At 46.7% G+C, this 26,681-nt stretch overlaps 2 protein-coding genes across 2 annotated transcripts in view; both read right to left on the bottom strand.

The window, feature by feature from the left end:
• Positions 1 to 7,202: 7,202 nt before the first annotated feature.
• FAM124B (family with sequence similarity 124 member B) lies at positions 7,203 to 9,603 on the bottom strand. The gene is made up of 2 exons (XM_035544912.1): positions 8,875 to 9,603; positions 7,203 to 7,811 (listed from the first exon to the last, which is right to left on the bottom strand). Exons 1-2 carry the CDS (start codon positions 9,601 to 9,603, stop codon positions 7,203 to 7,205), a joined length of 1,338 nt encoding a protein of 445 aa, XP_035400805.1.
• A 12,052-nt stretch (positions 9,604 to 21,655) lies between these two features.
• The window catches only part of CUL3 (cullin 3), a 56,080-nt gene continuing 51,054 nt past the window's right edge, over positions 21,656 to 26,681 (bottom strand). The window contains exons 14-16 of the mRNA XM_035545011.1: positions 25,453 to 25,639; positions 23,564 to 23,709; positions 21,656 to 22,872 (exon numbers count right to left, since the gene is read on the bottom strand). Of these exons, the coding sequence (XP_035400904.1) occupies positions 22,741 to 22,872; positions 23,564 to 23,709; positions 25,453 to 25,639 (465 nt within the window). The 3' untranslated portion in view covers positions 21,656 to 22,740. The remainder of the gene's footprint in view (positions 22,873 to 23,563; positions 23,710 to 25,452; positions 25,640 to 26,681) is intronic.

Raw genomic sequence — 26,681 nt, 5'->3', positions numbered from 1 at the left:
AGGATTAAGGGAGAAGGATGTTGTTGCAGTTAATGCCTAAGATTAAGAGATGAGATCTGCTTTTTGTTAAAGGGATTTGCCATGTGATGTTGGACAAGCTGTATAAAATCTCTTTATTTTCATCTCTCTCTGAGTAAAAGAGGAACGATACTATCTCCTGCTTGGTGGAGGATTTTGATCACTTCATCCCTTATGCTCATGATGTCCACCACCAAAATGTCTATGAAGCATGAGATGACAGAAAAAAAACTTAACTGACCACACCTGGCCAACTGAATTTTTAATCTCAAATGAATCTACTTTCATCCAAATTCCCTGGCACCGTGCCCCAGGTGCTGCTCTGCAACACCTCCAGCACTGGTGCCCCTGCTCTGCACAGCGAGCCTGCCCCCCTGGGGGGCTTCCCTGCCGGGAGGTGACAGGGCTGCTCTGCTGACTCAGAGGACATCGCATCCAGGACTCTGCTTCCCCCCCCTTTCTAGAGAAATTACAGCACTGCCTCCTACACGCTTGACGAAAGGATACAGTGTGGAGCCACACTGCTTCAGAGCGCAAAGCTGCGCTCAGCTCTGACATGTCACAGCTGGGGCTGCTACCCACCACCGTGAGAAATGTCTTTCCATCATTAAAAAAAAACTAACAATTGCTTCAGGCTTGGCAAAACCCTGGAGGAAATTTTCAAGGAGGCCTGTTTCTCCCACACATCCTCTGCATTAGCAGGATGATGATAATTATTATTATTTTTACGATTTAATATTACAGACAAATGGCTTTTAGAACAAAATGTGTGACCGCCAAAGCTTTTAAAAACTGGCCAAGTTGTTGTAGATTTTAGAAGTGGCTGCTGCATACCCACATCATCTCCTTTCCCACTACCATCCACAACTCCACAAAGTAAAAACACATGCCTGGAGCACTAATGATAATAGACGGATAGGCTGAGGTTGCCAAAGTGCATTTCTGTGTGTCAGTCAAGCAAGACAGAAAACAAAGAAGAAACGTATAGAGCAAGCACTATCAAATAATTATCCTTCAAACAGTAAATGCCCATCAACTTAAAACCACAATGAGTTTACTCGCACTCACATTCCACCTAGAACAGCAACGGAGAAGCAGACAAGAAACCCAGAGGCCCACGGCCTTCATGCACCATGGCTGCCATGGGCGGTCCCTGCTTCCACCTTCACCCACCACTCAGAGGCCCAAGATCGCTGCGGTGGGTGCAGAGGGAGCAGAAGGGATGCAAAATCTGCACAAAGCCTTGGTTTGCAATACTCTGCAAGTGTTTTCATTGTCAGTTCAGTTTCCTTCACACACAACTAAAAACTAGGCTTTGATGATGCCGTGATGCTTGTGATTGCTCCTGCCATGAAGCACACAGAACGGAGAAAACAAAAGACGTGGTCAAATCTCAAAGTTGCACTTGGAATCTGGAAAAGCTCAAATTGAACCTGGAAAAATCCCATCTCCCTTTGTTTTTGCACAGTTTTGTGCTATCCAAGCACAGCAAACCTCACAGGCACACTGCCACGCGGAGCAGCCATGGCTCCAGGACATGGCTCCAAATATCCTGTCCTCCTCCCGTGGGGCAGCCAGGCTTCCAGCATGCTCGCCCTGCACCACGCGAGTCACTGGGAGGGGATGGACGTGATCCACTTGCTTCCAGATGCCTTGAGACACACTCCCATGAGGCATGTCCTCACGAATCAAGCAGCCAGATAACTGGTGCAAGTGCAATCTGCAAGATGGAGAAAAGTGTTTCACTGGTCCTCCTCCTTTCCCCCCTCTTTATTTCTTTTGGCTAAACGCACAAGGTTTTCTTTGGGTCAGGGCTTTCAGCACCATTTGTGAGCTTGAGGAGCCCAGCCTGGCCAGGGCTGCCTGCAAATTGCAGATGAAGTTATCTCTGGAGATGTTCATCGCCCGGAGAGGCAGAGGGTGCCTCCTTGCTTGCACCATCCTTGCCAGCACGGTGCAAGGCGGGAGGTGCCCGCTGCTCAGCGATGTGCCACGTGGAGCACGGGAGAGCGAGGCCTCGGTGCTGCTGAAGGCAGGCCAGACCAGCACCCTGGCACAGCAAGACATGAAATGCTGGGGAAACATTCGGGCTGTCATCACTTTAAACTTGCAAACACAATAGTGGTTGTTACCAGACTAGAAAAATGGAACTGAAAGAAAAAAAGTCTCCACTAAGACAATTGCTGAAACAAACAAACAAACAAAAGCTACAAGAAGTAAAAGTTTTGCTCTTCCTCAGTATAAAATACTTGGCTTCCCGTGCCACATCTTGCCTCAAACATTTCAACACCTTGTGCCATGTGCTACAGGACAAGGTAGCTCAGCAGCTCCAGAGAGCTGGAGCTGAAGGTGGCCAAAACTTAAAGTTTGTGAGAAATTTAAACCTCTTGAAATGTGGTTTCACTCTGATTTACAGCAAAACTAACATTTGCAAAATTTCTCGTGACACAGAACAATTTTCCCATCTAAAAAAACAAGAGAAGTATCTGGTAAGCATCAGCACGAGGCATTCCCGCAATCAGCTATCCCTTCCATGAAGCCCAGTAGTTCTCAATTAAATCAAGATGAAAAAACACAGCAAAATTGTCAGGGAAGGCTTTCCCCCTCCCCACCCTGTCCCTGGTCTCCCAGCTCAAACAGACAGCCCCAAACCCTCACAGGCCTGGCCCAACCTGGAGCGGTGGGTTCGGGGGAGCTGGGCTGGGAGCCCCGGGCCCTCCTCAGCGTGAGGCTATCGGCCCGGTGGGTGAAACCAGGGGGGCCCAGCAGGGCCTTCAGAGGAGCCCAGGTGTTGGCTTTCAGCATCTCGTCCACCATGGCAGTTCTGGTGGAGCCAGCAGCAATTTGGTTATCTCCCAGGCACTTAGCTCCCCTCTGGAAAGTACAGCTGCTTTGAAGCACTGACTTGACTGGCAGGAGGACACGGGCCAACACAAGCAGCACCGTACCCGGTGTGCTGGGAAGCTAGATGTCACCACAGTGAAATGCTGGGTTCAGTCTGCAGCACAAGGTTTCATAATGCTAGTTTACTTCATCCCTCACCCATCCCAGAGACCATTACGGGTTTTCCCTGCAGTCAAGTTTGAAGGAAGCAGCTCTTCGTGCTGTTCCTAATATGTGTGGTCACTCTTTGAACGTGTTTCAGTCTAATATGACTAGCAAATATGAGAGGGAGAGGAGCATGACCAAAATCTGCTTGTTCATATCCACTGCCAGGCTGAAAACAAAACTTCCAACTGCTGGGACAGCCAAAACACGTTCGTTCCCTTTGTACCAGCTTCCCAGTAAGAATCACACTGCTTGTAGCATCCGGGGAGGTTCCCTGAGTGTAATCTTCTTTGTTTGTTTTAATTGAGAATCCCAGGAGCATTTTAAGCCAGCTCTGCTAGAGCAAAAGCACGAAACACACTTCCACTCCAAGCACGCACCAGAGAGTTTGCAGATCCAAAAAGTAACGTGGGAACAACACGGATCCGACACCTCTACGTGCTCCCAGCAAGCAGGCAGCCCTTGTGCCACACGCCGTCCTGCACAGCAGGGGCACGGGGGGCTGCCGTGGGTAGCAGCAGGCTGGCGTGCAGCTCCTACACCCCGCAGTAGCTGTGGTGCCGGCAGCACTGGCTCTCTGGCAGCGGTATCAGTGGGTATCATATGGCAGGGCGCTCCTGCAGCCGTGGCAGGGTGTTTCCCTGATGGTTTATGATGGGCCACAGCAGGAGCGGAGGGCTGGCTCCACCCAGCGTGGAGCCCAGCACAGACCTTTGGTCCCCGCAGCCCAGTGGGAGCAAAAGGAGGAATCACACAGGCAGGGGAGCAGCCCTGCAGGACGAGGGAGAGGAGTCAGCCCTGCTGGGACAAGCACCACTGCTGAGCCAGGAGCTTTCCTGCTCCCATCACTGCTGTCAGGGCTGGAAGACGAGCAGGGGGCTGTTACCCACCAAGACCACTAGGTCACCACCCAACCCTGCCTGCTCAGCACCTACCCACTCCCGCTTGACAGCGGGCTCCTTCTGATGCCAAGATGCGACTCAGGACGATCCCAATTAGGGAAGCGAGGCTGTCATAATTCCAGCAGCACAAGTGAGATGAGAACACTCACGGTGTCAGCGAGCGCCTGCAGGAGCACATTTACAAACCTAATCACCTCCCAGCACAGCCGGGCTGCCAGCGCCTGGGGAGGGCAACAGGGGAGAAGAAAGCTTTCGGAACTCTTAAGGAATATTAATTCACACTAATAGGAACGGGATCTGTCCTTGCCTGCAATCAGCAGCAGAACTGAGACTCTGCACTGGAATATTAATGCCAGTGCTCCATAGGAGATGGAAACCTCTCAAAGCCACTTTGAAATTATGAGAATTAAACATTAGCAGAGCAGCACAGCAAACTGCAGGGCAGGTTTGTTTGCGGGGGGGAGTCTGCTGGAAAAGGAGGTGGAGAAATTCCTGGGAGGAACCACTGCCTCCTGCCTGGTGCCCAGGACCCCAAGCCCATGCTGACCACTACCTGACAGACTGAGGTCTCATTCTGTGCACCCCTAAACCAGTCTGTGATCCCTGTTTCTCCTGTAAATCCTGTAAAACAGGAGAAATTTGAGTTCCCAGTCCTGGGTTGAGCAGATGCATCCTCCACACGCAGCAGAACGCAGTACCTGGCAGTGGTAACGATGAGTGATTTCTTTCCATGTGTGCTTTGTTCTTCTATACAAACACCGTTATATTTGGGAGGGGGTGGAGGCAAAGATTTGTTAGTTCCTAACAAGCCAAGGACAGCCTGTAGGTGCTTGGCTATGGATGAAAAGGGAGAAGTCTATTTTTCATTTTCAAAATTCTGGAGTTAAATTACTCCCCGTTAAAACTAATTATTTAATTTTTCTTCTATTATTACAGGAAAAAGATAAATAAAAAGCTGATCTCTCTTAGCACATGCTAGCAAGAGGCCTTTAACAAGCACATCAGTGCAGTGCCCTACAGTTCCCGTACCCTCAGCAGCCCCACTAACGAGCACGTAGGAAACTGCAGAGCATTGGTGCCGGAGGCGGCCACCTCTCCAGTCTCTCTTTTCCCGTCACTTACACGACATATCCCGTTAGCTGACCACACAGCTCGCCAGCAGAGAGGCTGAACGAACAGGAACAGAGACGGAAATCCTGCGAGAAGGGCGGGCTGGGCACCAGGCGGAGCTGCAGCACCAGCACCCTTGTTAAGAGCACTGCAGGAAGGTGCAGCTGGGCTGCAGCACAGGGGAGAGCAGCCCCGGGTCTGTTGGGCTTGACAGACCGACAGACTTCACATTTTCGAGCCAGAGGGCGAGCAGGCTGGAAGCCCGGGCACCCCGGAGCACCCAGGACACAACACTTGGGCTGGGAGAGCTCAGGGCAGCATCACTAGGGCACTCCCAACAGCCGCCGGAGCTGCCGCAGTCTTCTGGGGCTGAAGAAAACTGTTTTTGATTCATGTCCCTGCTGCAAATGCAGCGAGCACAGGGATTTCTGCTACATGTGATGTTTTTTTCCTCCACCAAATGGCTGCAGAGGTTTCTCTGTCCTGAGCCAAAAGAAGCAAAGCCCACAACAGATCCACCAGTACGCAGAGTGTGGAACCTGGCCATGAAGTCTCCACTGAAAGTCATTTATCCCAGGAATCCCACTCCTAGGCTCATCACCATGCCTCCATGCCCACTGCCAGAATGGTAACCCATGTTTACAGACCTGTTCCGCGTCAACGCTCCCCATCCCTCCCACCCACCCTCGCCCACACTGCAGCAAGCCCCCTGCTCGCCCTCTTCTGCTGCTCTCCCAGCTCACCAAACCTCCTCTCCGGTGCTGGAAATCACTGGACCAGTTCCTAGCATGCGAGGTAAGGTCAAGTAATCATCACCACAGTTGTAAAATATCGTACTATGCTTTAATAAAAAGCCCAAAGCATTACAGACCATAGGAAAACATTGGGTTTTGTTTGTTTTTAAAGTGTCCAGTTAAAACAAGCAGCAGACAATCATCTGCCTCTGCCAGCAGATCTTGATCTGCAATGGGTACAACCAGAACAGCGCAGCTTCCCCTCTTCAGGACTCAACCAGGTTTCACCACACTTTCTGAAGACCACGTCTCAGCGTGAAACCATTGCTGGGAGCACTGCTCACCGTGCTCCTTGGGCACCACGCCCCCAGTGCGCCCGTGTCACCCCACAGCCCCAGCCACCCGCCCTCCCACAGCCCAGACCAGCACCCACCACCATAGCTCTGCTGCCTGCACCCGTGGAGGCACACAGCCCGCAGGCAGCAGAGTGTGGTTATTTCAGCATCCTTTGCTCCTGCATTACTTCTTTTCTCCTGCCCTTTTTGCTTTCCAGTGGTTCCCTCCAAGCCTCCAGCTTCTTGTCTTCTGTTATTTAAGACCCAGCTGGGATTTTCATCACCCTGCAGATAACTGCACGCTGGTCTAACAAGGCCTGGTCCCTTGCTGGGTTTATTTTGTTCAGTGCCATGCATATAGGCAAAAAAGTCTTGCTGGAGCAGAGACGTAGCTCAAAGTCTTCTCTGCAAATATTTGCTTTTTGTGCGTGCTGTGCTACCATGGGAAAAGGTAGCTGTTGAAATGTTTTCTTCAAAAAAAAAATAATGTTATGTTTCACATCTTGCATAAAGTTGAAAACACTGATATCTTTCAAATACCAACTGCAGGTGGTGTGAAAAGGAAGACAGAGGGAAACCAGCATAAATATTGTTGACCACGCCACTACTCACAGTGACGATCCCCTGCGCGCTGTGGACATCCTGCAGGCTCCCGTGGCCGAGCTTCAACTTCTAACCCATCTCAACACGTTTTTCAACACAGTTATTTGCTTATTTATTAGCATTTTAGATCATATCTAGGATTTGCATGGCTTATTCTTGTCCATGGCACAATTATCCTCCACTCTATTCTGTGCTTTTTAAGAAATAAGCTTTTCTGCAAATGCAGCTTTCTTTCTCCTGCTTTGCCTTCAGCCTTCTCAGCATTGCTCCGTGGAAAGGGCCTGCCACAGGGATCCCGATGCCGAAATGTTTCACAGCTACAAGGAAGGGCTGGGCACAGGTGGTCCAGCACGAAGAGGCACACCACGTGGGACGTGTTCTCTGCATTTCCAGACGAAAGCACATCACTGCCATTTGGAAATAACGCGTCCATCCGGGACGTTTGTCTCCAGTCATATGAAGAACTCCTCCTCTTCCTCCTTGGGCCTCATTCCAGTGCTGACTCTTGGTGTTTGCAAGCAGAAGCCCAAGGCCCTCTGCCCTGCTCCTTTACTTTTGGCTGCCAAAGACAAGGGCCACGTGCCGTCAGGGGCAGGTTGGGTGATGCCAGCCGCATCCAGCGCTGGCGGCTGCAGGAGGCTGCGCAGGTCCCTGGAGAAGCAGCGCAGGGGGCAGCGGCCGCCTGCAGGACTCCCCACGGCCAGCCCCGTGTCCACGTTGGTCTCCGCTGGCAGCCGGTGGGCCCAGCTCTCCTGCAGCCCCCCGCTCACCTGTGCGTGCCGGGAGGGGACGTCCCACCTTGGTGGGGCCGCTGTGGTGCTCCAGGAGGAGCAGCAATGCCGGTGAAGGTCGCTGCCCCCTTGCTCCGCAGGGAGGGCTGCGCTGTGCTGGGATTTCGTTCTCACCCCCAAGGCTCGGGCCTTCCAGCCCCTCTGCTCGGGGCTGCCCCACACAACGGAGAGAGGGGCTGGGAGCGAGCCCTGGGGTCGTTCTGTGCCTGTGCTGCTGTGCTGGCTGGGAAGCCCAGCCCGTGTCTCACTCTGCCTGGGGCTGTCCTGAACCTGTTGAGGAAAAGTTGGAGAGAACCCTGTTAAAACATTGTGCTGGCTTTACTCCAGTGCCAGCGCTCACAGCGAGCCTTGCTGCGCTGACACCCCCTGTGATGCGTGCCATTCGGGGCTGCCCTCTGAACAGCAGCGGTTGTACAAGCCTGAGAGACAGGAGACGAGACACAGCATGGTTAAAGTAATGTGCATGGAGAAAACCAGCCCCGGCCGCACATACAAAGGCTGTGAGCTGACCATAACCCTGGGGTCTCACCGCTGTGACAGGCGGCACAGCGACAGCACCGGCACAGTGCCCGACACATAAAGGAAATAGGATGGGCAGATTATTTAAATATCCAAATCACAGCCAAATATATATATACATATATATATATATATATATATATATATAAATAAAATCAGAGGTTGTAGGGGCTGTTACAATAGAAAATAAGCACACAGCTCAACTTCCCTCCTGCTCGTAGGTGCAATCCCCAGTAAGTATCATCTCAGCAAAGTCCGTCTGTCTGGTTTTACTCACATTCACACAACCATTGGACCGCACATGGGAACAGAAAGGGGCCAGATTTCTTATGACATTTATTTAGCACTTTCACTCAACTGCAATTTACTTGAGAGCTTGTAAAACCTATTGTGGGTGACGTTGCATCAGCACTGTACTTGCAAAACACCTGGTGTAGGGTGGCATGATGCTAAAATGCTGCCCTCAAACACAGTTATAAGGTAATAGTTTACTGGAAAGAGAACAGGCTGTTACCATCATTTGAGTCAGGCAAGGAAGGTAAAAAAGTTAAACTTGACAGCTCAAAAAAATAGTATTAATACTTTCAATCTCAGGCAAGCAGTCCTGATGTTAATTTAACAATACAGAAATATTCCAAGGATGTGTGCTCATTTATCAACGGCATCATAGCACTGGCAGATACCAATTACTGCATTCATAAATTCAAAACCGAAGAGGAACAAGCAAAATCTTAATTTCCATTTTGAATACGTTCTGCTTTTTGCTGGAGGAAAAAAAAAAAAAAGTTCTCCTCCCCAAACACCACACGCATACCTGAAGCAGAATTTTATTTCCTTCGTAGTCCTGCGTTTGCCACCTGGTGCTGCTGATAGGAATGCATGGATGGGGTAGGAGAGGCACCAGCTGCCCAATTTCTTGCACCTTGAACTGCAAGGCCGATGACTCCTTTGGCTCCGCAGCTACCCCAGCAGGCAGCTGCTTCAGGCAGAGCTGGACAGCGATGGCTTTGGTCGCGTACAGCACGAAGACGCAGAAGTTATTTTTCTGCACAGCTGCTTCTTTCCGCAGGATCATCTCGTACAGCCCCACTGCATCATCGTAGTTATCAAAACTGCAGTAGAGGGTCACACGCAGGATTTCGGGGCCGCAGTGCACCCGCCTGATGCCCCACACGGGCATCTGCTCGTCCAGGCCGTAGAAGTCCTGGTCAGCCAGCGCATGAGGAGGGCTTTGCCCCCGGGCAGTCTGGGCACACTGGTAGCGCCAGGGTGGGTGCTGGAAGAGATCGTGGACCTGGAAAATCCGCTCTTCTCCCAGGTCCTCGTGCAGAAAAAGGAGGACGGATATTCCAGGAAAGCCGCAGCTCCTCTTGCGGTACCTCTCGTAGTATTTCTGTGGAGCAATCCGCTCGGACACAAAGAACAGTCGAACGTTGGGGCAGATCCACTCCAAGAGCCGATCCAGAGTTTGCTGCAGAAACGATGAGTGTCCCGCATTGGCAAGAAGATGCACAGTCATCAGAGGGTCTGCTCTGTCACCCATCGCAAAGCTTCCCTACAAAACAGAACACAAATAGACAAGCTGGTGCTCGCATCTCCTCCTGCAACGTTCGGAGCGGCAGTAACATGGACAGTGCGCTCTAAGACAAAAAAATAACCCAATCATTTGCAAGCCTTGCAATAACCCAGTGAGGCGAGCAGGCTTGCACGCACGCGCACGAGGCAGGTAAGTGTGCCCAGCCACGGCAGGGCCAGTTCCAAGTCACTCACGTCACAGCAGAGCTCAGACGAAGGCTCATTGTCTGAGCCAGATCTGGTCACCGCGTGCACACAACCGCCGTGTCCACAAACACCTCTGCGTCCTGCTGGCTCTGCCCTGCGCACACCGTGACAGCGGGGATGGGGAGGCTGAAACAGGAGAGTGGTCCTGCTCCCAGCTGAGAGCAGGAACCCTCGCCTGCCCCCAGGGCGCTGCCAGGTCCCACGGGCCAGGTCCCACGGGCTGCTCGCCGCCGCCTGCAGCCACAATGCGGCCCCGTGTTTGGAAACCCCAAACCCCGGCCCTGTGTTCTTGCAGTCAGCAGGCTGTGCTTCAGCTTGCTTTAAAAAGCGTGTGATCTCCAGGAGTCACACCCTTCTGGGGCACACAGATAAGCTATTCTTTAAAAGCAAGGAAGGAAAACAGTCTAACAAAAGGGAAAAACCATGTGAACTGGACAGATAACAATAAGGGCAGATACAAATCAGTCCTGGGGCAGAGGCGCTGTGGGACAAGCCACAGCTCAGAGCTACACACGTCCCGGGGCTGGTATCTGACTGCTCGGCCGGCCCTGTCCCACTGTGCACAGCCCCTGCGAGCCCAGCACCAGGCTGGTCGGTGCTCCAATTCCTGGTTTTTCCTCCTTTTTTTTTTTTTTTTTTTTGGGTGCAGAGGGAAGCTGCTTTGCACCCATGGGTCTGGCTGTCGTACACCCACATAACCAGCACCCTTAAGTAAACAGCTGCAATTTTTCACCCCCTTATTCCTTGGGTTCACATATTGGTGTTTATTTTTTCTTACTGTGTAGACAACACTTGGGACTCTGGAATATCCCTCCTCCAGCACCTGGACAAATCGCACCATCCTGTTGCCTCCTCGCTTTGCAGCCCAGCAGGAGGGTGTACAAGTCAGGGCACCCCCATTTCCTGGTGAGCAGCGCCCACACCACAGCAGGGTTTAAATCAAGGCTGGGGACACCAAGGACATACCCAGTCCCATCTAACGAAGCACAACACAGCTCTGATACAACACAGCTGATACACCAGCTTGCCTCTCAAACATCCACACACACAAAACAGTAATTCACCGAGCAAAAAGCCCACTGTTAATAAAGGCCATGTATTCAAAACCCTAAATTAGGGCTTTTTTTTTTTTTAATATAACCTTAGCTTTATATTCAACTGAACAAAATCTTTAGGGTCTAGAGGTACAAAAATCTGTGCCTTTGCTTTCTTTTATTTAAAAGATCACTCTCACTGACAGAAAAAGTCATGATTTAAAGCTGCACTGAGACCAATGTGCAATAAGACGACCAGCTAGAAAATGAAGAAAAAATTAATTTGCACTGATAGAGACAAAGCTACACACAACGCTTCCAAGCAAGTAATGACTTGTTGGGATGCGGACAAAAAATCCAACCGTTGGACAATTGCAGGAAGAGTGAAGACTGTGAGTGTAAAACCATCAGAACACCATACATGAGCTACAAACAACACAAAATATTACTGAACTACAAAAAAAGGAAATGATTCATTAGCTCTTTGCAGCAGGGAAGAGGACGAAGGGGCAGGCAGTCATCTGCCTTCCTGAGTGTGAGAAAAATGGGAATTTTGCCTGTACAAGAAAACACCAAAGCTGACAGAGTTTGTCAGGACCCTGATTGTGGCCAGAAACATGAGCACAGCATGGCCGGGTGGCATCAGCCCCGTGGGTCTGCCTTGGGGTCACACCAAGCTAGCAGAGACTGCTAGAGTCAGGGTGGGTAAGTGCAGACGGACGTACCTGTGGGATGGATATCACCCAGTCCTACCCCTGCACCCTCACCACTGGGACCCGGAGCTGCCACGTGCCCCAGGAACACGACGGTGCTTGTCCGACTGTGCTGCCCATGCCCAGCAGCAGCACAGGGAAGGAGCCAGCACACATTGTATGGCAGCATTGTGCCTGGCCTGGAGAAGAGTCCCAGCAGAACATGCTGGGAGTCTGTAGGGGAATGGCATCAGGCAGGTAACAGGGCTCTTGCAGTTTAAAGCGCCCTCCGATAAAGCAGCAAGGGGATCAGCGCTGCAGGCACCAAGCTCCAGCTCCTGCTCGTCCCAAACCAAACCGGTGCCCAGATGGGCAGGTGGCTTCAACAGAGGGTGCGGAAGGTCAGCTGCATCTCTCCGTTGCAGAGCAGGGACCTGAAAGTAGCTGCCATCCATTTCACGCGTCACTGGGTTTTACTTCAGCCAAGAAACCAAGCTACATGAGGAAAGAGCCAAGCACTGAGCAGTGTTGCTGCAATGTGCTGGGGCAGGCCAGGGAAGCCGTCTCACCCTGAGCTGCAGGGATGGACCTGCCTGCAGGACAATCGCCAAGGCCTCGTGCTTGGACCTGCAAGCTCTCAGACCAGCAGCTCCAGGCTGGGACACCCACCACTCCCACCACGAGGACCACAAGATGAACTGAACACCAGCCTCTGCCCCAACCCCTCCTTGGGGGACAGCCCCACCACCCGGCCATGCACCATGTGGTAGAGGAGGGCTCTGCTCCTCGTCCACTTTGCTGCGGCACCCAAATGTCCACGCAGAAGGGCTCAAACCCAGGCCCTCCAACCTCACGGGGGTATTCTCATGCCCTTAACGTCTCTCCAGGGAACTTCCCCCGCACCAGAGGGAAGCCAGATGCCGTTCCCACCACCTCCCTCATTGCTTCGGTCTCAAGAGTTTTGACCTCTGCATCCATCACTTTTCTTAGAGGAGCAGAAGTTCTTGGATTTGAGTGGATGACTGTAACCAATTTCTCTGGATTTTGTAAGAAAAAGAAAGTGTTGGTTTCACTCTGATTCCTGACTATGATTAGTTCTTGCCTTCCTCTCGGCTTCCCCTTCCCCTGCTTTCCAGCCTGGCTGCCAAACGGAAAAGCACATTATTCCTAGTGACCTACCAAACACGCCAAGAAAGATTTCTTTAAGTGATTAGAAAAATAATAGTTCAGTCCTATACAAAAAATCAGTTTGCGCTCACAAAATACATCAGAGTCTAGTTTTGTGTAAGAGCATATGAAACACATACTTTACCAACCACCAATATATTCACTAGTAAGCTCTGCATAAAATAAACTCCAAATGTAAACAGCTAGCAGGTACTTTGTTGTGTGAGGGCTCAGAGCACTACCTGCTATATGTTTCAAATCTTACAGTGGAAAGACAGTGCAGAAAAATTAATAATTCCTTTTCCTAATGAGCTCTTGCAATGCCCCCAGTCCTCTGAGGTGCTGAGCCCTTCACTCCAGCTGACACCCGCAGGACTGATGATGCATCACAGGACTTAATCTTAAATCCATAGTAACTTCCATAACGAAGCAACTTGGTGAGGGTTTAGGCTTCGTACACTAGCACATAATTAACTTTCAGGAGAGTGACTCTGTTACCTCAGCATCTCAGGAGCAGGCCTTATTAAACCCATGCAACGTCTTGGGCTTCCTTGCTTTTAAAGATTTTTTTTTTAAATGCCAATCTCAAGCTCTTCCTACAAGGACAAAAATATTAATTCACCTGCTAGGCAACAGTTATCGGCAGCACACACACTACTGAGCCAAAAAGCAGAATTAAGGTCTTACTTGAATACAGTAAGCTTTTTAAAGAGTCTGCCTCTTGCTCCAAACTTTGTGCCTCCAGTTCATCATAGCTTCAAAGTAAAAACCCAACGGCCAGAAGAGAAAATCATAATCTAACCTACTGCACTTAGGAAGGCAGACTTCTCTCCTGAATAGTTCTTATTCCTTCTTTTTAACAGGCTTTAAGAGAGGAATCCAGCAAGGGTCTGTCAGCAATGAGACAGAAAACTGAGAGCTCACCACACACAGCAAGTCAGGATCCAAGCAGAAAAAGAAAAGAAAACAAGAGAAAATGGAGCCATGAGGAGGAGAGGGGAGGGGAGGCCGGCAGGGCTGCAGCTCCTCCCGTCGACAGGACACAGCCACTGGAGACTGCCTTAGGAAACACTGCTCCAGGCGATACACAGGGCAGGCAGGGTTTCAAGGCTCACCCAGGAGTTAAATGCAGACAAAAAGGAATTTCCTCCTGACAAAAAAGGAGTCTCCAGCAGCAGCAGGCTGGGGACACAGCATCCCTCAGCAGCACAGGGCACAGCCGCAGGGCAACTGGGGCAAACCACGCTTTCCCTGTGCACTTAGTGGCCGTGCTTAAGAAAGTAAAACAAAGGAGTTATCCTCAGCACGGAGCTGGTGCTAGGACAAGGCTGGGAGAGCACCACCGAGACGAGGGTCATCACTGGCACCGGGGCAGACCACGAGCCTGCTGAACCTGCTGCAGGCTTAGAGGCAGCCAAGGTTTTACCATCCGTGCCTGAGCGATCTCTCAGGAAAAGGAGCACCTAGTCTGAGGCCCGAGTTTCCAAACACACACTGTCTTCAACAGGAGCTTGAAAACCCCACGTTAAGCCAGCACCATTGCAGTGATATGAACAAGGCTGATAATAACCCAGCTGCCAGGCCCAGATCAGTCCCAATTCTGCTCAAACAAAGGGAAAGGCAACCTGGAGAGAGGAAACTGCGGCCCACAACAGCGTGGGCGAGAGGCAGCCACTGGCACCCCGCGCTGTGCCATTGCCATCCTCCTCCCTCCTGCCCCTCGGCTGCGCATGGGCACATCGAAATAAGGCAGAGACTTGCAGGATCTCATGAATCGTTCATTTTATCAGCTTACATATAGCATGGTTGAAGACAACTCAAGGAAAAATTCTTGGAAGGCCAGCAGCAGACACCAGCAGAAGCCGCGCCCTGCTGGGCATTAATGAGAGCAAGTCACCAGGAGGCGGGGAGCTCGCCAGCAGGCCCAAGCTTTGGCTCCAGGAGCAAATCAGGCCTACCGTGTGAAAGCTTCTAATTACTCCCATTCCTGAGGGCGACTCTCCTAAGATACAGGGTAATACGACCCAAATTCTAATTAAAAAAACCACCACCAGCAGCCTTGGCCCAGATCCCACACTACACTGGAATTGCAGATTTGCATAATTAATTAAGTTGATAACAAATGCTGTGACAGACAAGCTGCAGGAGATTATTAGCCTCATCTTTAATGGAATTTCAACAGAAGCAATGTCCAAGCAAACAACAGTAAATACAGAAGTTGTGCACAAGGTCTAAGAAACAGAGGTTGCTGGGATTTGGCACGTGCCCTCGCAAACTTTGCAAACAAAGGGCAGCATGCGGAATCACAGTAAGGCAGCATCGGGCCCTAATGCTGCTTTAAGGACTTCCCTTTGTGGTTTTGTTCCTTCCGAGAACAGCAGTAGTAAGGGCTGTTTGCAAACAGCAACTGGGAGCTGCGCTGCCAGGATTCTCCGTCCCTCCCAGCTTCTCCTCAGGCAAGCAGCAGCGGGTGGCTCCCAGGCCCTGTCTCTCCAGAGGGTTTCTTCACCTCTGTGCACAGCTAACTAACACGGTTCAGCTGCTCCAGGACTGGAGGAGGTGAAACAGGCCTGTCTGTCCTGAACAGCAGCACGCTTCCAGGCTTTAGGGGAGTGTGCCTGCTCTCAGCAGCTGTTTATTTCAGGCTGTCTAGAGACCCAGGCAGAGGTTGCTGTGTTAGTCACATCCTCATCACATTTGTGAGAGTTTCTTTGCAGGCAAAACGTACAGAAACAAAGGTGAGACAGGGATTGGTACTGGAAGACTTAAGGACCAGAAGCATCTGGCTCAGGTGCTGGAATGAGGCAGAAACCCTGTGCTGCAGGACCACAGTTAGCCATGTACTTCCCTGGAACAGCCAGGCCATCGTTTCCTGAACAAGGTACTAATCCTCAGGTCATTTCCACCCATTTTAGCACAGTCCATGGGCTATTCTAAACCAAGTCACCATCCAGAAGCTAATACTCCCAACCCCAAATACCCAGAATACAAGGTGGCTCCCACCATGAGCTCCTCTCCCAGACAGAAGTGCCCCTGGGTGCTCAGCAGCAGGAGGGGAGCAAAGACGGGTGGCACCCAGGGCTCCTTTCCCCCAGCACTCACAAAGCCTCACCTGGGCAAAGTCTGTCCCATCTCCACATCCCCAGTCACACCACATGGTACCAATTAAGTACCTTCTTTTAGCAGATCGGCTTGGGGTGTTCAGGTATCAGTTTCTCCCACAAGAGTCTTGCCTTGGCAGGCCTCAGACCTGAGTGTTTGGAAACACAGGCAAAGGACAGAGCCTCTGCATGGCTCCAAACGGCTGACTGCACAGCAAAACCCAGGTTGTTACAGCACAGAGCAAGGGCTAGAGCCTTCTTCAACAGATGAGTTTCCAGTATGGCTAGAGACCTCACTATTTTCTCTGTTCCCTTTTTCCTTGAAGCTTTAGTAGCTTACTGTCCCTTAAAAACTTGGCTTAATTTCAAAGTTTGTAAAAAATAAATTCATATTAGATATAAATACAATAAGCTCCTTAAAGCAAGAGCCAATGCTGTGTCTTGCATATACAGCATAAATACAATATAATCACTGCTGAGGCTCGGGGTACTACCCTAATGAAATTAATAAATAACTAAGATTAAAAACAAGAGAAAAAACACCAGAAAAAAAGATAACGCTAACAGCCCACATAGGGAAAGAGCATAATTGTCGTGGGCAGTAAGCCAACATCTACACTGGATTTTCAGAGCACAATTCTTACTGGAGCTAACAAAGGAAAAGCTTAAAGCACAGAAGCAGAATGATTTGAGAATCTTGAGCTATATTACACACCTTGGAAAAGTGTTTTCAGTCATTGCTTTCTATTTGCCACTTCCTAGCTAGAATTTCATTTCTTTCTTGCTTTTCCATTTCTGATGACATTATTACCTGAGCAGATTGAGTGTAAAATCTTATTCTACATTGATATTACCTATATCCACAGCAGATGGACCAAACCAAACAGGCACATGCAGGGCTCCTTCACCTGGGTCCCAGCTCAGACTTGACTAGCAGTGGGCCTGATTTGAATGAAGACCTCTGGAGTCAGGGTACGTGGTCTTTGTGAAATCTGCTTCCCCAGAAGAATGCAGTTCCCAGCTTGGGCCGAGGAGTGCGATGAGCAGCAGTTCCTTCAAGGGAACAAGTAACTGAGATCTCTTTTCACCGAGCACCCAGCACTAAACCATGCAGCCTGGGACTTGGGATAACTCCTACAGATTTTGAGAGGCATTTTGGCAAGGCAAGACTATGACCCATAATCAAACCACAGCTATGGTGTTGGTCAACTTGCTATTATCATAGCTCTGTTCATGTGAAACTTGAGTGTTGTACAGTGTCAGCAGGAGAAAAGCACCTGTAGTAAATACGCATATAGCAGGGATCTTATAAAAGCTTGGTGTTAAAGAAACCAGTGGGTACCTTTGTTCTCAGTACTTCTGCTTAGCATATTAGTGCTGCCACTAGCTCTCAGACAGCACCCAGTGAGTTTTCCTAAGGCACTGAGCAGTTATTTGCCACTGCCTGATGCTGTTCTCCTCCAGCACAACCTGTGCAACAAAACCACTGCGAATGATTTTGCCCAACGCTATGCTTAATGTTAAATGTATACTGCAAAAATTGAGTTAATAATTAAAATAACTCAGAGAACATGAAACATGAACAGGAGATCACTGTACATTTCCAGGAGGTGGAGAAATATTCCTTTTGGGAGGGCTAAATCCCTCCCCTATTTCCATGAGAGGGTTTCTGAGGGGTTCCCTTATGAAGGCTGCTGCTGGCGAGCCCGAGCACTGTCATACCATGGATCTGCAGAGCTGCTGCTGGAACAGAGCTCAAGGCACCAGGACTTCAGTCTAGACAGGGCTCTTTACTATTGTTCTCCTCGTTTCCTTAACCCCCAGCCCAAGTTCACGGTGCACAAGAGTCACTTGCTATGTCGTATAGTCCACCCCAACCCCGTAACACACAGCCAAAGGGAAGGTTATACGAGTTAGAAGGGAAAAACAAAAAACAAAAGTAAATAATAAGCACAATAAATATATTCATCACTGTCCAATAATCCAAACTCTTTCTGGTGCCTTTGGAAATCCGTTGAAACTTTTTCAGCTTGCAAGAAACATTCAAGAAAGAAAATCTGGCACTATAAATTGAGAAGTGCATGTCCCGTGGCTAGACTGAGAACTCCCAATTTTCAGATTCCTTTTCCAGACCCAGTATTGTTTTGTTTTATCACCTGGCCTCGCATACGTAACTCCCAGTTCTTCTTTGCTTAGTCCTCAAGCAGGTCACGTTCCGTGGGAAGGGAAGTTGCTTTTCCTGACCCCATCCATTTTGAAATATCAAAATTCATTCTTAGAAGTTTTGAGTCGGACACTGTAAAAGCAGCTGATCGGGGATGTCACAGGGTGTTTAATAGAGCTTTTAATAGAGCTTCAGTTTAAAAAGGAAAACAGAAAAATGGAAAGAAAAATAAAAACATGGGGGTTGGGGAAGGGAGATGCTGGGGTCCGTCCCCTCCGAGCGCGCTGCAGCTTCCGAGCGTGGCAGCGCTCCACCACTGCCCGCAGGATTCAGCGGGAGGAGCAGAGGAGCAGTCGTCAGGGACAGAGGCTTCCTCAGCATCTGCTGTGCTCGTGGCTCAGTATAAAAGCCAAGTTTTTTTGGGGAAAGGGGGGGGGTGAGCTGCAGGAACAAGCATAGGTAATAAAGCATCCCTGCTGTTAGTACAGACACGATTTCTTTTCTGACCCATAGTCACTCATCTCAGCACTGTTAAGTGCACCAGCCTGCACAGACGGGCTCACTGCCCATCAACACCGCAGTTTCAGGGAACTGAAGAAACAAAGACAAGAGCAGGACCCCGACAGAAATGGGGCTGTTGCACAAGCTCAGCATGCACCAATGCAGCAGCATCCTGCGAGGTGCAGGAAGAACCCGGTCACACCAGCAAGGTCACACCAAAGCAGCCGAAGCCTCGTGCAGCCGGGGAGACCTACTGGAGGGGCAGTCGCCTTCTGAGCGGCAGCCGCGCTGAAGGAGACCACCAGACCACAAAAGCTAGGACAGGTTGTGCTGATAGGCCTGCTGTTGCTTAGCACTGGTTCATCACAGCCGTTTGCTAGACAACTAAAGGTGTGCCACTATTTCTATTTAAAAATGCACCTCTACACTTCTATACTAACAGTCATTTCTGCCACAGCGCACACAGGGTTAAAAGGCAGACAAAGTCATCCGAAAGATTCAGAATATTCAACCCAGTCTGTGGGCACATCCCACAAACACTTCCCTACATCCCGAGGCACAAAGTTAGATAGATTACCCTCCCATTCTTTTATGCAGCTTTCACAGCTGGACGTGTATCAAGTTCTGTGTTTTACAGACTTTGCACAGGACCCATTGCAGAAAACAGGAGCTTGAACACATGCTTCAGACTGAACGCATTGGTTATGTCATTTACTATCCAAGATACCTGAATGAATATTAAGAGAAATGAATTTCAATATAGGTAAGAAAAGTCAATGCCTCTGATCAGCTCTAAGCACTACAAGGAGTGTAGCTCCAGACTGGCAAATCCTCCTCCTAAACCTCAAGCACCCCAAAGATCTGGAAGCTAATGATCAGAGCCCACCTTGCCCTTAGCCACCGTGCTGAAGAAGAGTTAAGGAGCTTTAGATCAAGCTGGGCAGGTTCCAAACAGTTTCGGACATGCATCTGGAGCTCACGAGTAGTCCCAGTTTTTGCTGCTTTGGACAAGGCCAGATCATGACAGGCTGCATTGCCATGTATCTGCTACCCATCAGCTGCCAAGTTCTCACAGACCAAAACTGAAGAGCACAGTGAAAGCTTTTAAGATTCTCAGGGCAAAGTCTGGCTTTATCACAGGGGTGAGGAGAGAGAGACATTTCATTCAAGAGTAGCTAGCTGAAAAGGTAGCTAGCTAGCCAGCTGAAAAGAACAAAAACCAAATCAGGCATAAATAGGGTACTCTTGTACAATGGTAAGTGAAGTGTAATCTCAACCCTTAAAAATAAGCTTGTCTATGTATGTACCTTCAAATAACAATAAATAAGACTCAAAGCATGATTTTTCAGAACTTTTAAAATGAAAAGTGAACTCCACGTTAATTTCACGTTGCTACAGCATTTGACTGTACATTAATCCAACATAAACAAAATATATAATTACTCATACATATGACTATGCAAGCTTACTTTTAACAAAATTACAAATAAATTTTAAATGCAGATTAAGAGAGGAAGAAAAAAATTGAAATTAGGTAAAGAATAGCAGGGTTCTGCTACGGACTGTAGAAGAAATCTCACTCATGTACACAGCGTAAAGGTACAGGCATCAAGCTCACCTTAAGCAGAGTCCTGGTGATGTCTTGTTCAGATGTCTTTGATCACAGATTTCACATTTTCATCTTTTAGTCAGCCCCTGGTATCACAATCTGGTTGTTCAATGGTAAAGACGCATTTCTAAAAGGTGACCTCAGCAGAAGTCCTTTCCTGAATAGTTAGCTCTTCAAAGCTCTATTAAATTTAAAATGGAAGCTATACTCCAGTATTTGTTAGGGAAGATAGCTATCACCACCTGTTACTCCTTTAGCAACACCCCTGCACACGTAAGTGGCCAAAAAATTTTCTCTCTCTCAGTCAATCCCACCCAGCCAGCCCTTAAACACAGTTCCACAGCTGTAACATTCAGGCTCACGACTCCAAATCCCATGCCTGCTAAAAGCAACCAGAGGCAAAAAGCTTCCTCTGACACACAGCAAAATTACAATTGCACCGCAAAGGATCAAGCCCTGCTGTCATGGACAGCAACATTAGCATCTCTAAACCACGGGGAAAAGGCTGTGAACGCACTCCTCTCTGAAAAGTACTTGTGAAAGCGTTGACAGGCAACTGTCACAACAGCAACGCTATTAAAGATTAAGACCTGCAGAAAACCTTCATACCGATACATGGAAGAGCCAGTTACATTTTGAGGAAGATTCTTCTCATAATTTAAGACACAATCCAAAACCAGACTCTCATACAACCCTGTATTTAGTACTGGTACCATGGCTAAACAATTATTACATTTCTAATGTTAGTGGAAAAAAGCATCATCAATTGAAGTTCTGCATATACTGTACAGACACACAGGCATTTTAGTAACAGCCACCAAATTCATTTTTAGCACTGATGGCCTAGCTAGATCCTTGATGAGCAATGGCAGGTAAGCTCTCCAGTCACCTCCCCTCTCATTACTTCAAAGCTAATCATGGGATTGGGGGAATGTCTTTTTTTTTTTTTTTTAAAATGCAGTCAACTTTGGTAGTCTTCTTTTAAAAAAGCCTTGGAATTAATCAGGCTAAAACCAACCCAATTCCTGTCCTCCTCCTCAGAAGAAATATCCTACCACTGAAAACAGACCGGCTTTGTATCTTAAAAGGCTGTAGAGAAGGGTGAAACTGGGGACACATTATGAAGAATACTCAACTGAATTGCTATTAAATAAATACAACAATGTATTTGTTTAATACAGCTGGTCAAGAAATACTCTGGCAGTACCTTAATGATCTACAACCAACTTCTTTTGTTTTGACTCCAGCTCTGCATTTTGGGAAGCCCATCAAATATATTTTTCAGTACCTACATATAAAAACAACCTGACTGTCCCTCTCCCCCCAAAATGTATTGAATTAAAACAAATAGTTACAGCAGAGAAACTGTGTAATATGCACATTGCAATGTCAGAAATAGAGTTTAATAAAAACTCTGCAGTACAATGCACACTTCCAACCCATTCTATGAGAACAGTGACATCACTGAACTGCAATTTTAAATCTATTTTTGCAGCATACTCAGAAGAAGGAAAAAAGCTTTAGTTTAAGAACTGGAAGTTTCAATATAGTAACAATTTTTTATTGCATGATTAAAATTCATTTCTAAAAACAAATAGTGTGCGCTGGCTTCACTTTAATCTCCTGAAATATGTACTTATGATGGGAAACCCTGGGGCTACAAATCCATCTATGATATTAACTGACAAAATATAATCCCAGTATGTTTCCCCAGAGGACAGCATTTAGTTCCAAAAATTGCCATTCCTGTACTCTAACACACTTGAATTGTTTGTGTACACTAGATCCATTTATTTTAAATTTATTTTGTCTACATTTAGTGAAATAAAAACATCGCCCTGTACAATCCACCATCAGCAGTGAGTACAACAGCAAAAATTATTATACAGTTTATACACACTAAAATCTTTTCCTTTTTCCTATAAAGAAACCAGAACAAACCTAATCAATATAGAGTTTAATTTAGAAGAACTCAAATTACAGAAGGGAAAGCCAAACTTATTATGGTCTTTTCTGAATCCCCAGAAGTTCCTGATTCATGTTGTTCAAACAACAGTGAGTGCAGCTGGACGAGTGAAACATGCTCAAGTTGTATTCTTGGGTCTTCAAAAAATTACCAAGTATTTAAATTAAACATGGCTAGTTAAAGAAACATTTGAAGCAGAGCAATATAACTGGGATTTTTGCCTTACCAGTTGTGGTTTTTTTTTAAACCCAACTTATACAATGCGCGAAGTGCTAAGCAACACTACAGAAACACATTTACATCAACACTGAAGATCTGGGGAAATGAAATTCCAACAATTTTATTATTTTTTAATGAGCTGTATTTTCTAAATTTGTTTTTATTTTTCTGTTTTCATACAGTATTGAAAACAAACGCGGCACATTCACATTTTCCCAAAGAATTGTAAGGGTGATCTCTACAGGGATAACGTTGAAAAGCCTGAAGCTCAATCAATTCATGTTGAAAACTCTCAAAAGGAGTAAAAGGCTTGATCTGAACGGTCTAGAACATGTATTGTAATTTAATAGAAGAGATGGTCGTCTTAATATTAATGATTTAAAAGAACTTCCCAGTTCATGCGAAGAGTATAGTCCAAGAATAAATCAAATTTTCTGAATGCATTTTATGCTACGTAAGTGTATACTTTGCGATCCTCAGGTGTTCGTGCCAAATATTCTCTCTCAATAAGTCCTTCAATACGTTTTTTAATAACAACTGGACTTGGTAAGAATCGGGCCTTCAGCTGCTGAGTTACCTAAAACGTAAGATCAAAAACAGTAACATAAGATCACAGTGCAAACAAGCTCATTAAGTATCTTAACTGACCAAAATAATCATAAAATTGTACATAAGCAAGGCTGACTACAACTACGAAGCAGAAAAAGCAGCCTGCACACTTCTGTCAGTTTTTTCCATCAGATGCTTGCTCCTTTTTGAGTATGAATCCAAGTACTGACACTCAAAAAGGCATAGTTACCACCTGAAAATCCTCTCAGTTTCACAACCAGAAAGAGTTCTGGAGTGGAAAACGCATCCTATCTGCTAAGCTGTCAGAGCTTAGGAGGTGAGAGCAGCAGGACTCTCCCTCTTTCTCTCTAAGAGATCAAAACTCTCAAGCTTGGACCCAACAGTCAAGACCAGAGCAGAAAATAACGTCGAGTACAGTGGTTTTCATTGCCAATTGGTATGTCAAGGAATATGACGACATTGTAATACCACTAAAGGGAAGAAGGAAAGTTAGATATATGTATGAATACATCCTAAACTGAAGGGTTTGGATTTAAATGTCTTTAGACGTACAGTGGGGGGAAAAAATGGATGGATTAAATATAGCATCTCTCAAAAGCCTTTCAGAAAGTGTTAGGGAGGGCGGTGTAACTTTCATGAATTCAAAAGGAAGAACAAAAATAACTTCAAGTCCATATCAGAACTATGTACAAGCATACCTCTGCTACTAGCACATTGTGTTGCATCTTCTTTCTAGATTTCATTATCCGAACTATAGCAGCTTCTATCTCATGTTTTCTGTCATCATCTACTTTCTGCCTTGTTTCTTTCCTTTCTGGATCAGATTCTCCTTGTTTGGCAGCAACTTCAAGAAAAAAGAAAGAAATAGCAGAATTAATTTTAATTTCGTTGTGCAAGTGTTAACTTCATCATTTACTTCATCCAGAATTCAAGTTATATTTTCCTGGGTTTTCACATTCTCAAATATATATATATATATATATATATATATATATATATATATATATATATATAATGAAAAGCAGCCCCAAGAACATATTAACTTTTTCTGGCATATTTTGATAGCAACTGACAAGATAACAATGTGTTACTTAATTACTGCTACGTTAAAATTTGAGCAGTACTCAAATCTGCTTACAGGCACTACCAACCCCATGCTTCCATTAAATATTCTTCTCTTTAATATGGTGAATAATACACTAATTAAAACAGAAAAAGGATTGAAAATTTATTTCATAACTAATACTTAGAAATTGCTTCAGTCAGAAGAAATAGTTCATTCTTTTTATCTTCTTTGACTCAACTGCATTCTCTCTTGTATTCTGTTCTATTTATGCTTTATTTCTGCCCTTGTGCCTAGCTTTTCTTACCCCTTCGCGCGAGTCTCATTATAAGCAACCCCTACGCTGCTACCACTTTCCTCCCTTCTCTTCTTCACTCAAAAGCCTCAAGTATTTATCCCTTTTAAATAGATATATGTAAAAAGACTTCCATTTGTTATGTTAAAACCACAAGTATCGACTTTGCTCTAAAACCATCTTGAACCCCAAACCATATCCCCCATTCACAGAAATTTGTGGAGCGGAAGTAGAAAAGCAGAACTGCACCAAAGCTCCAACAGTTGTCACAGAACTTTGCTCAGTTCTGCCAGTGCTCTGATCACGGGGATTTGAACAACCTCATTTAGTCGCTGTACTAGAGAAATACTCCAAGTGTGGCAAATGGGTTGTGACCACAGCGCTCTGCATGCATTTGAACACAGTCTAGCTATTGCTTACGCAGCAGGATACATATAGTTTAATTACTGGTACACACTACTGGATTTTACACACCTACATCCCTGGACACAGCATGCTGCACAGAAGCCCAGAGTTACATTACTTGCAACAAACAGCATGTGAATTACCAAGGCTGCACTCAAAACACATCTAAACTGCCCACAATGCAGTGTATTTTACATACCAAGACCTACCAAGGCAGAAAACGTTTTCTTATGTACTAAAAATCAGGAAATTATTTTGCAAAACATTTTGAAGTGCATCTACGTCGATACTACAAACCAGAAACTGTTTCCAGAGAGCCTCCTAGACAAAAGATATCAGCATTACTTATGTACAGCATAAACCAGCGCTTTGGTGAGCTAGTGAAGTTGTATCACACCGACTCGTTTCTCTCACTTAAGTTCCACTGAAATCATTGCTCGAAGACATTTCAGCAACCTGGTTACATGCAAATAAACATTTTTGTATCATGTGACAAAAATGTCACTCAATTTCACAGCAGTACAATAGCTTACACATCTGAGGCAGTGTGTTTTTTTTAATGAAGTCAGTGGCCTGATATTTTTAATTTTATCATTCAATTTGAATTTCCCTTTTAAGAGAGAACTACAAATTTTGAAAAACAATAAGCTCAACTATAACTTCCATACTCTTCTAATTTAAATTCTCATTTTGATGCAACTACTCGTCAAAAACAAAAAAAATATTCCTCGCTTCCTTTTACTTCTATGGACATCGAGCCTGCAAAAGAATCTTACGCTTTAAGGCAGTCTGGGGGACAAGACAGCATATAAAGATCCACTTACCCGTCTGAATCTTGACTCTGTGTAGTTTAGACGTGAACTGATCATTCACTGTAAATATATGACCATTTTCTATTTCTTTTGACTTGGGCTCTTTTGTGAGAACACGTTGTGTTGGTTTGCCACACGCAAGAGACTGAAGGGCTCTAACCAGTTCTCTTTCGGGGATATCAGTTTCTTGTTGAATTTCCTGAAGAAAAATATCCTAATCAGTTTACAGCCAGTGCAGAAATAAGCATCACATTTTGCAAACAACAACACTGGCTACTTAAAAGGAGTATCTTCAAGCCTGCAAAAAAGTAGTACTTTGACAGTTGTAGGGCTTGACAGGTGAGAATTCATGAACAAAGTCTCAATGTGTACCATGCAAAATAATCCACATGGGTCAAAGTACAGTTACCATAAGCTGAAACCAGAAAAAGAAATGAGTAACCAGCTGTTACGTTTCACTAGTGTTTTTTTTTTTTTCAAGAAAGCTGAAAGGATTTATTCGCTGTCTCCAATAGTCACTGACCAGAATGAAATCAAAGCTTCTAAGTAACTCCGTCAGTGATGGAAAACACATGTTGTTCACAAGCAGTCCTGATGAAAAACTGTGTAATTGCATTCTCAGTCAGCACCTCTGCTGAAAACAAGATGTTGACTAATGGAAGCAAGCAAGGTCCTGTTTCACAATAACAGAGAAGTGCTCCAGATTAGCTACACCTCCTTTGTGAATAACCTGAAACAATTTATTTACAGCCCATATGCCCTCAGCTACAACTTCTAGAGGCGAAATACAGAAGAGTGAAAAGGTAAGGACTTCGTAGAAGGTCTTACGTATCTTCGTAAAAAACATTTACATAACTTTTTGTACCTCTCTTAGTATTCTTAAGAGTTCAGTCAAGAGACATATGTTAGGTAAGTCACCAGTTATCATGAGTCAGTAAGCAAATTACACTGGATGCAGAACGATCACAGAATCATAGAACGGCTTGGGTTGGAAGGGACCTTAAAGATCCCCTAGTTCCAACCCTCTTGCCATGGGCAGGGATCCCACCCACCAGATCAGGTTGCCCAGGGCCTTGTCCAGCCTGGTTCTGAACACCTCCAGGGATTGGGCATCCACAACTTCTCCGGATAACCTGATCCAGTGCCTCACCACCCTCTGGGTGAAGAATTTCCTTCCTCCTTAGATCTAATCTAAGCCTCCCCTCTTTTAGTTTAAAACCATTCCCCCTTGTCCTATCTGC

The sequence above is a fragment of the Cygnus atratus genome, chromosome 9 (assembly GCF_013377495.2).
Source record: "Cygnus atratus isolate AKBS03 ecotype Queensland, Australia chromosome 9, CAtr_DNAZoo_HiC_assembly, whole genome shotgun sequence".
Classification (NCBI taxonomy): Eukaryota; Metazoa; Chordata; class Aves; order Anseriformes; family Anatidae; genus Cygnus; species Cygnus atratus.
The sequence above is the reverse complement of the archived record's forward strand: the minus strand, read 5'-3'. Positions and strand labels throughout refer to the sequence as shown.

Bases quoted from the DNA above. Each gene is read 5' to 3' on its own strand.
- FAM124B (XM_035544912.1), bottom strand. From the start codon at position 9,603: ATGGGTGACAGAGCAGACCCTCTGATGACTGTGCATCTTCTTGCCAAT. The intron at 7,812-8,874 runs GTATGCGTGTGG...TTTCCTCAACAG, and splicing joins GAAATAAAATTCTGCTTCAG to GTTCAGGACAGCCCCAGGCA.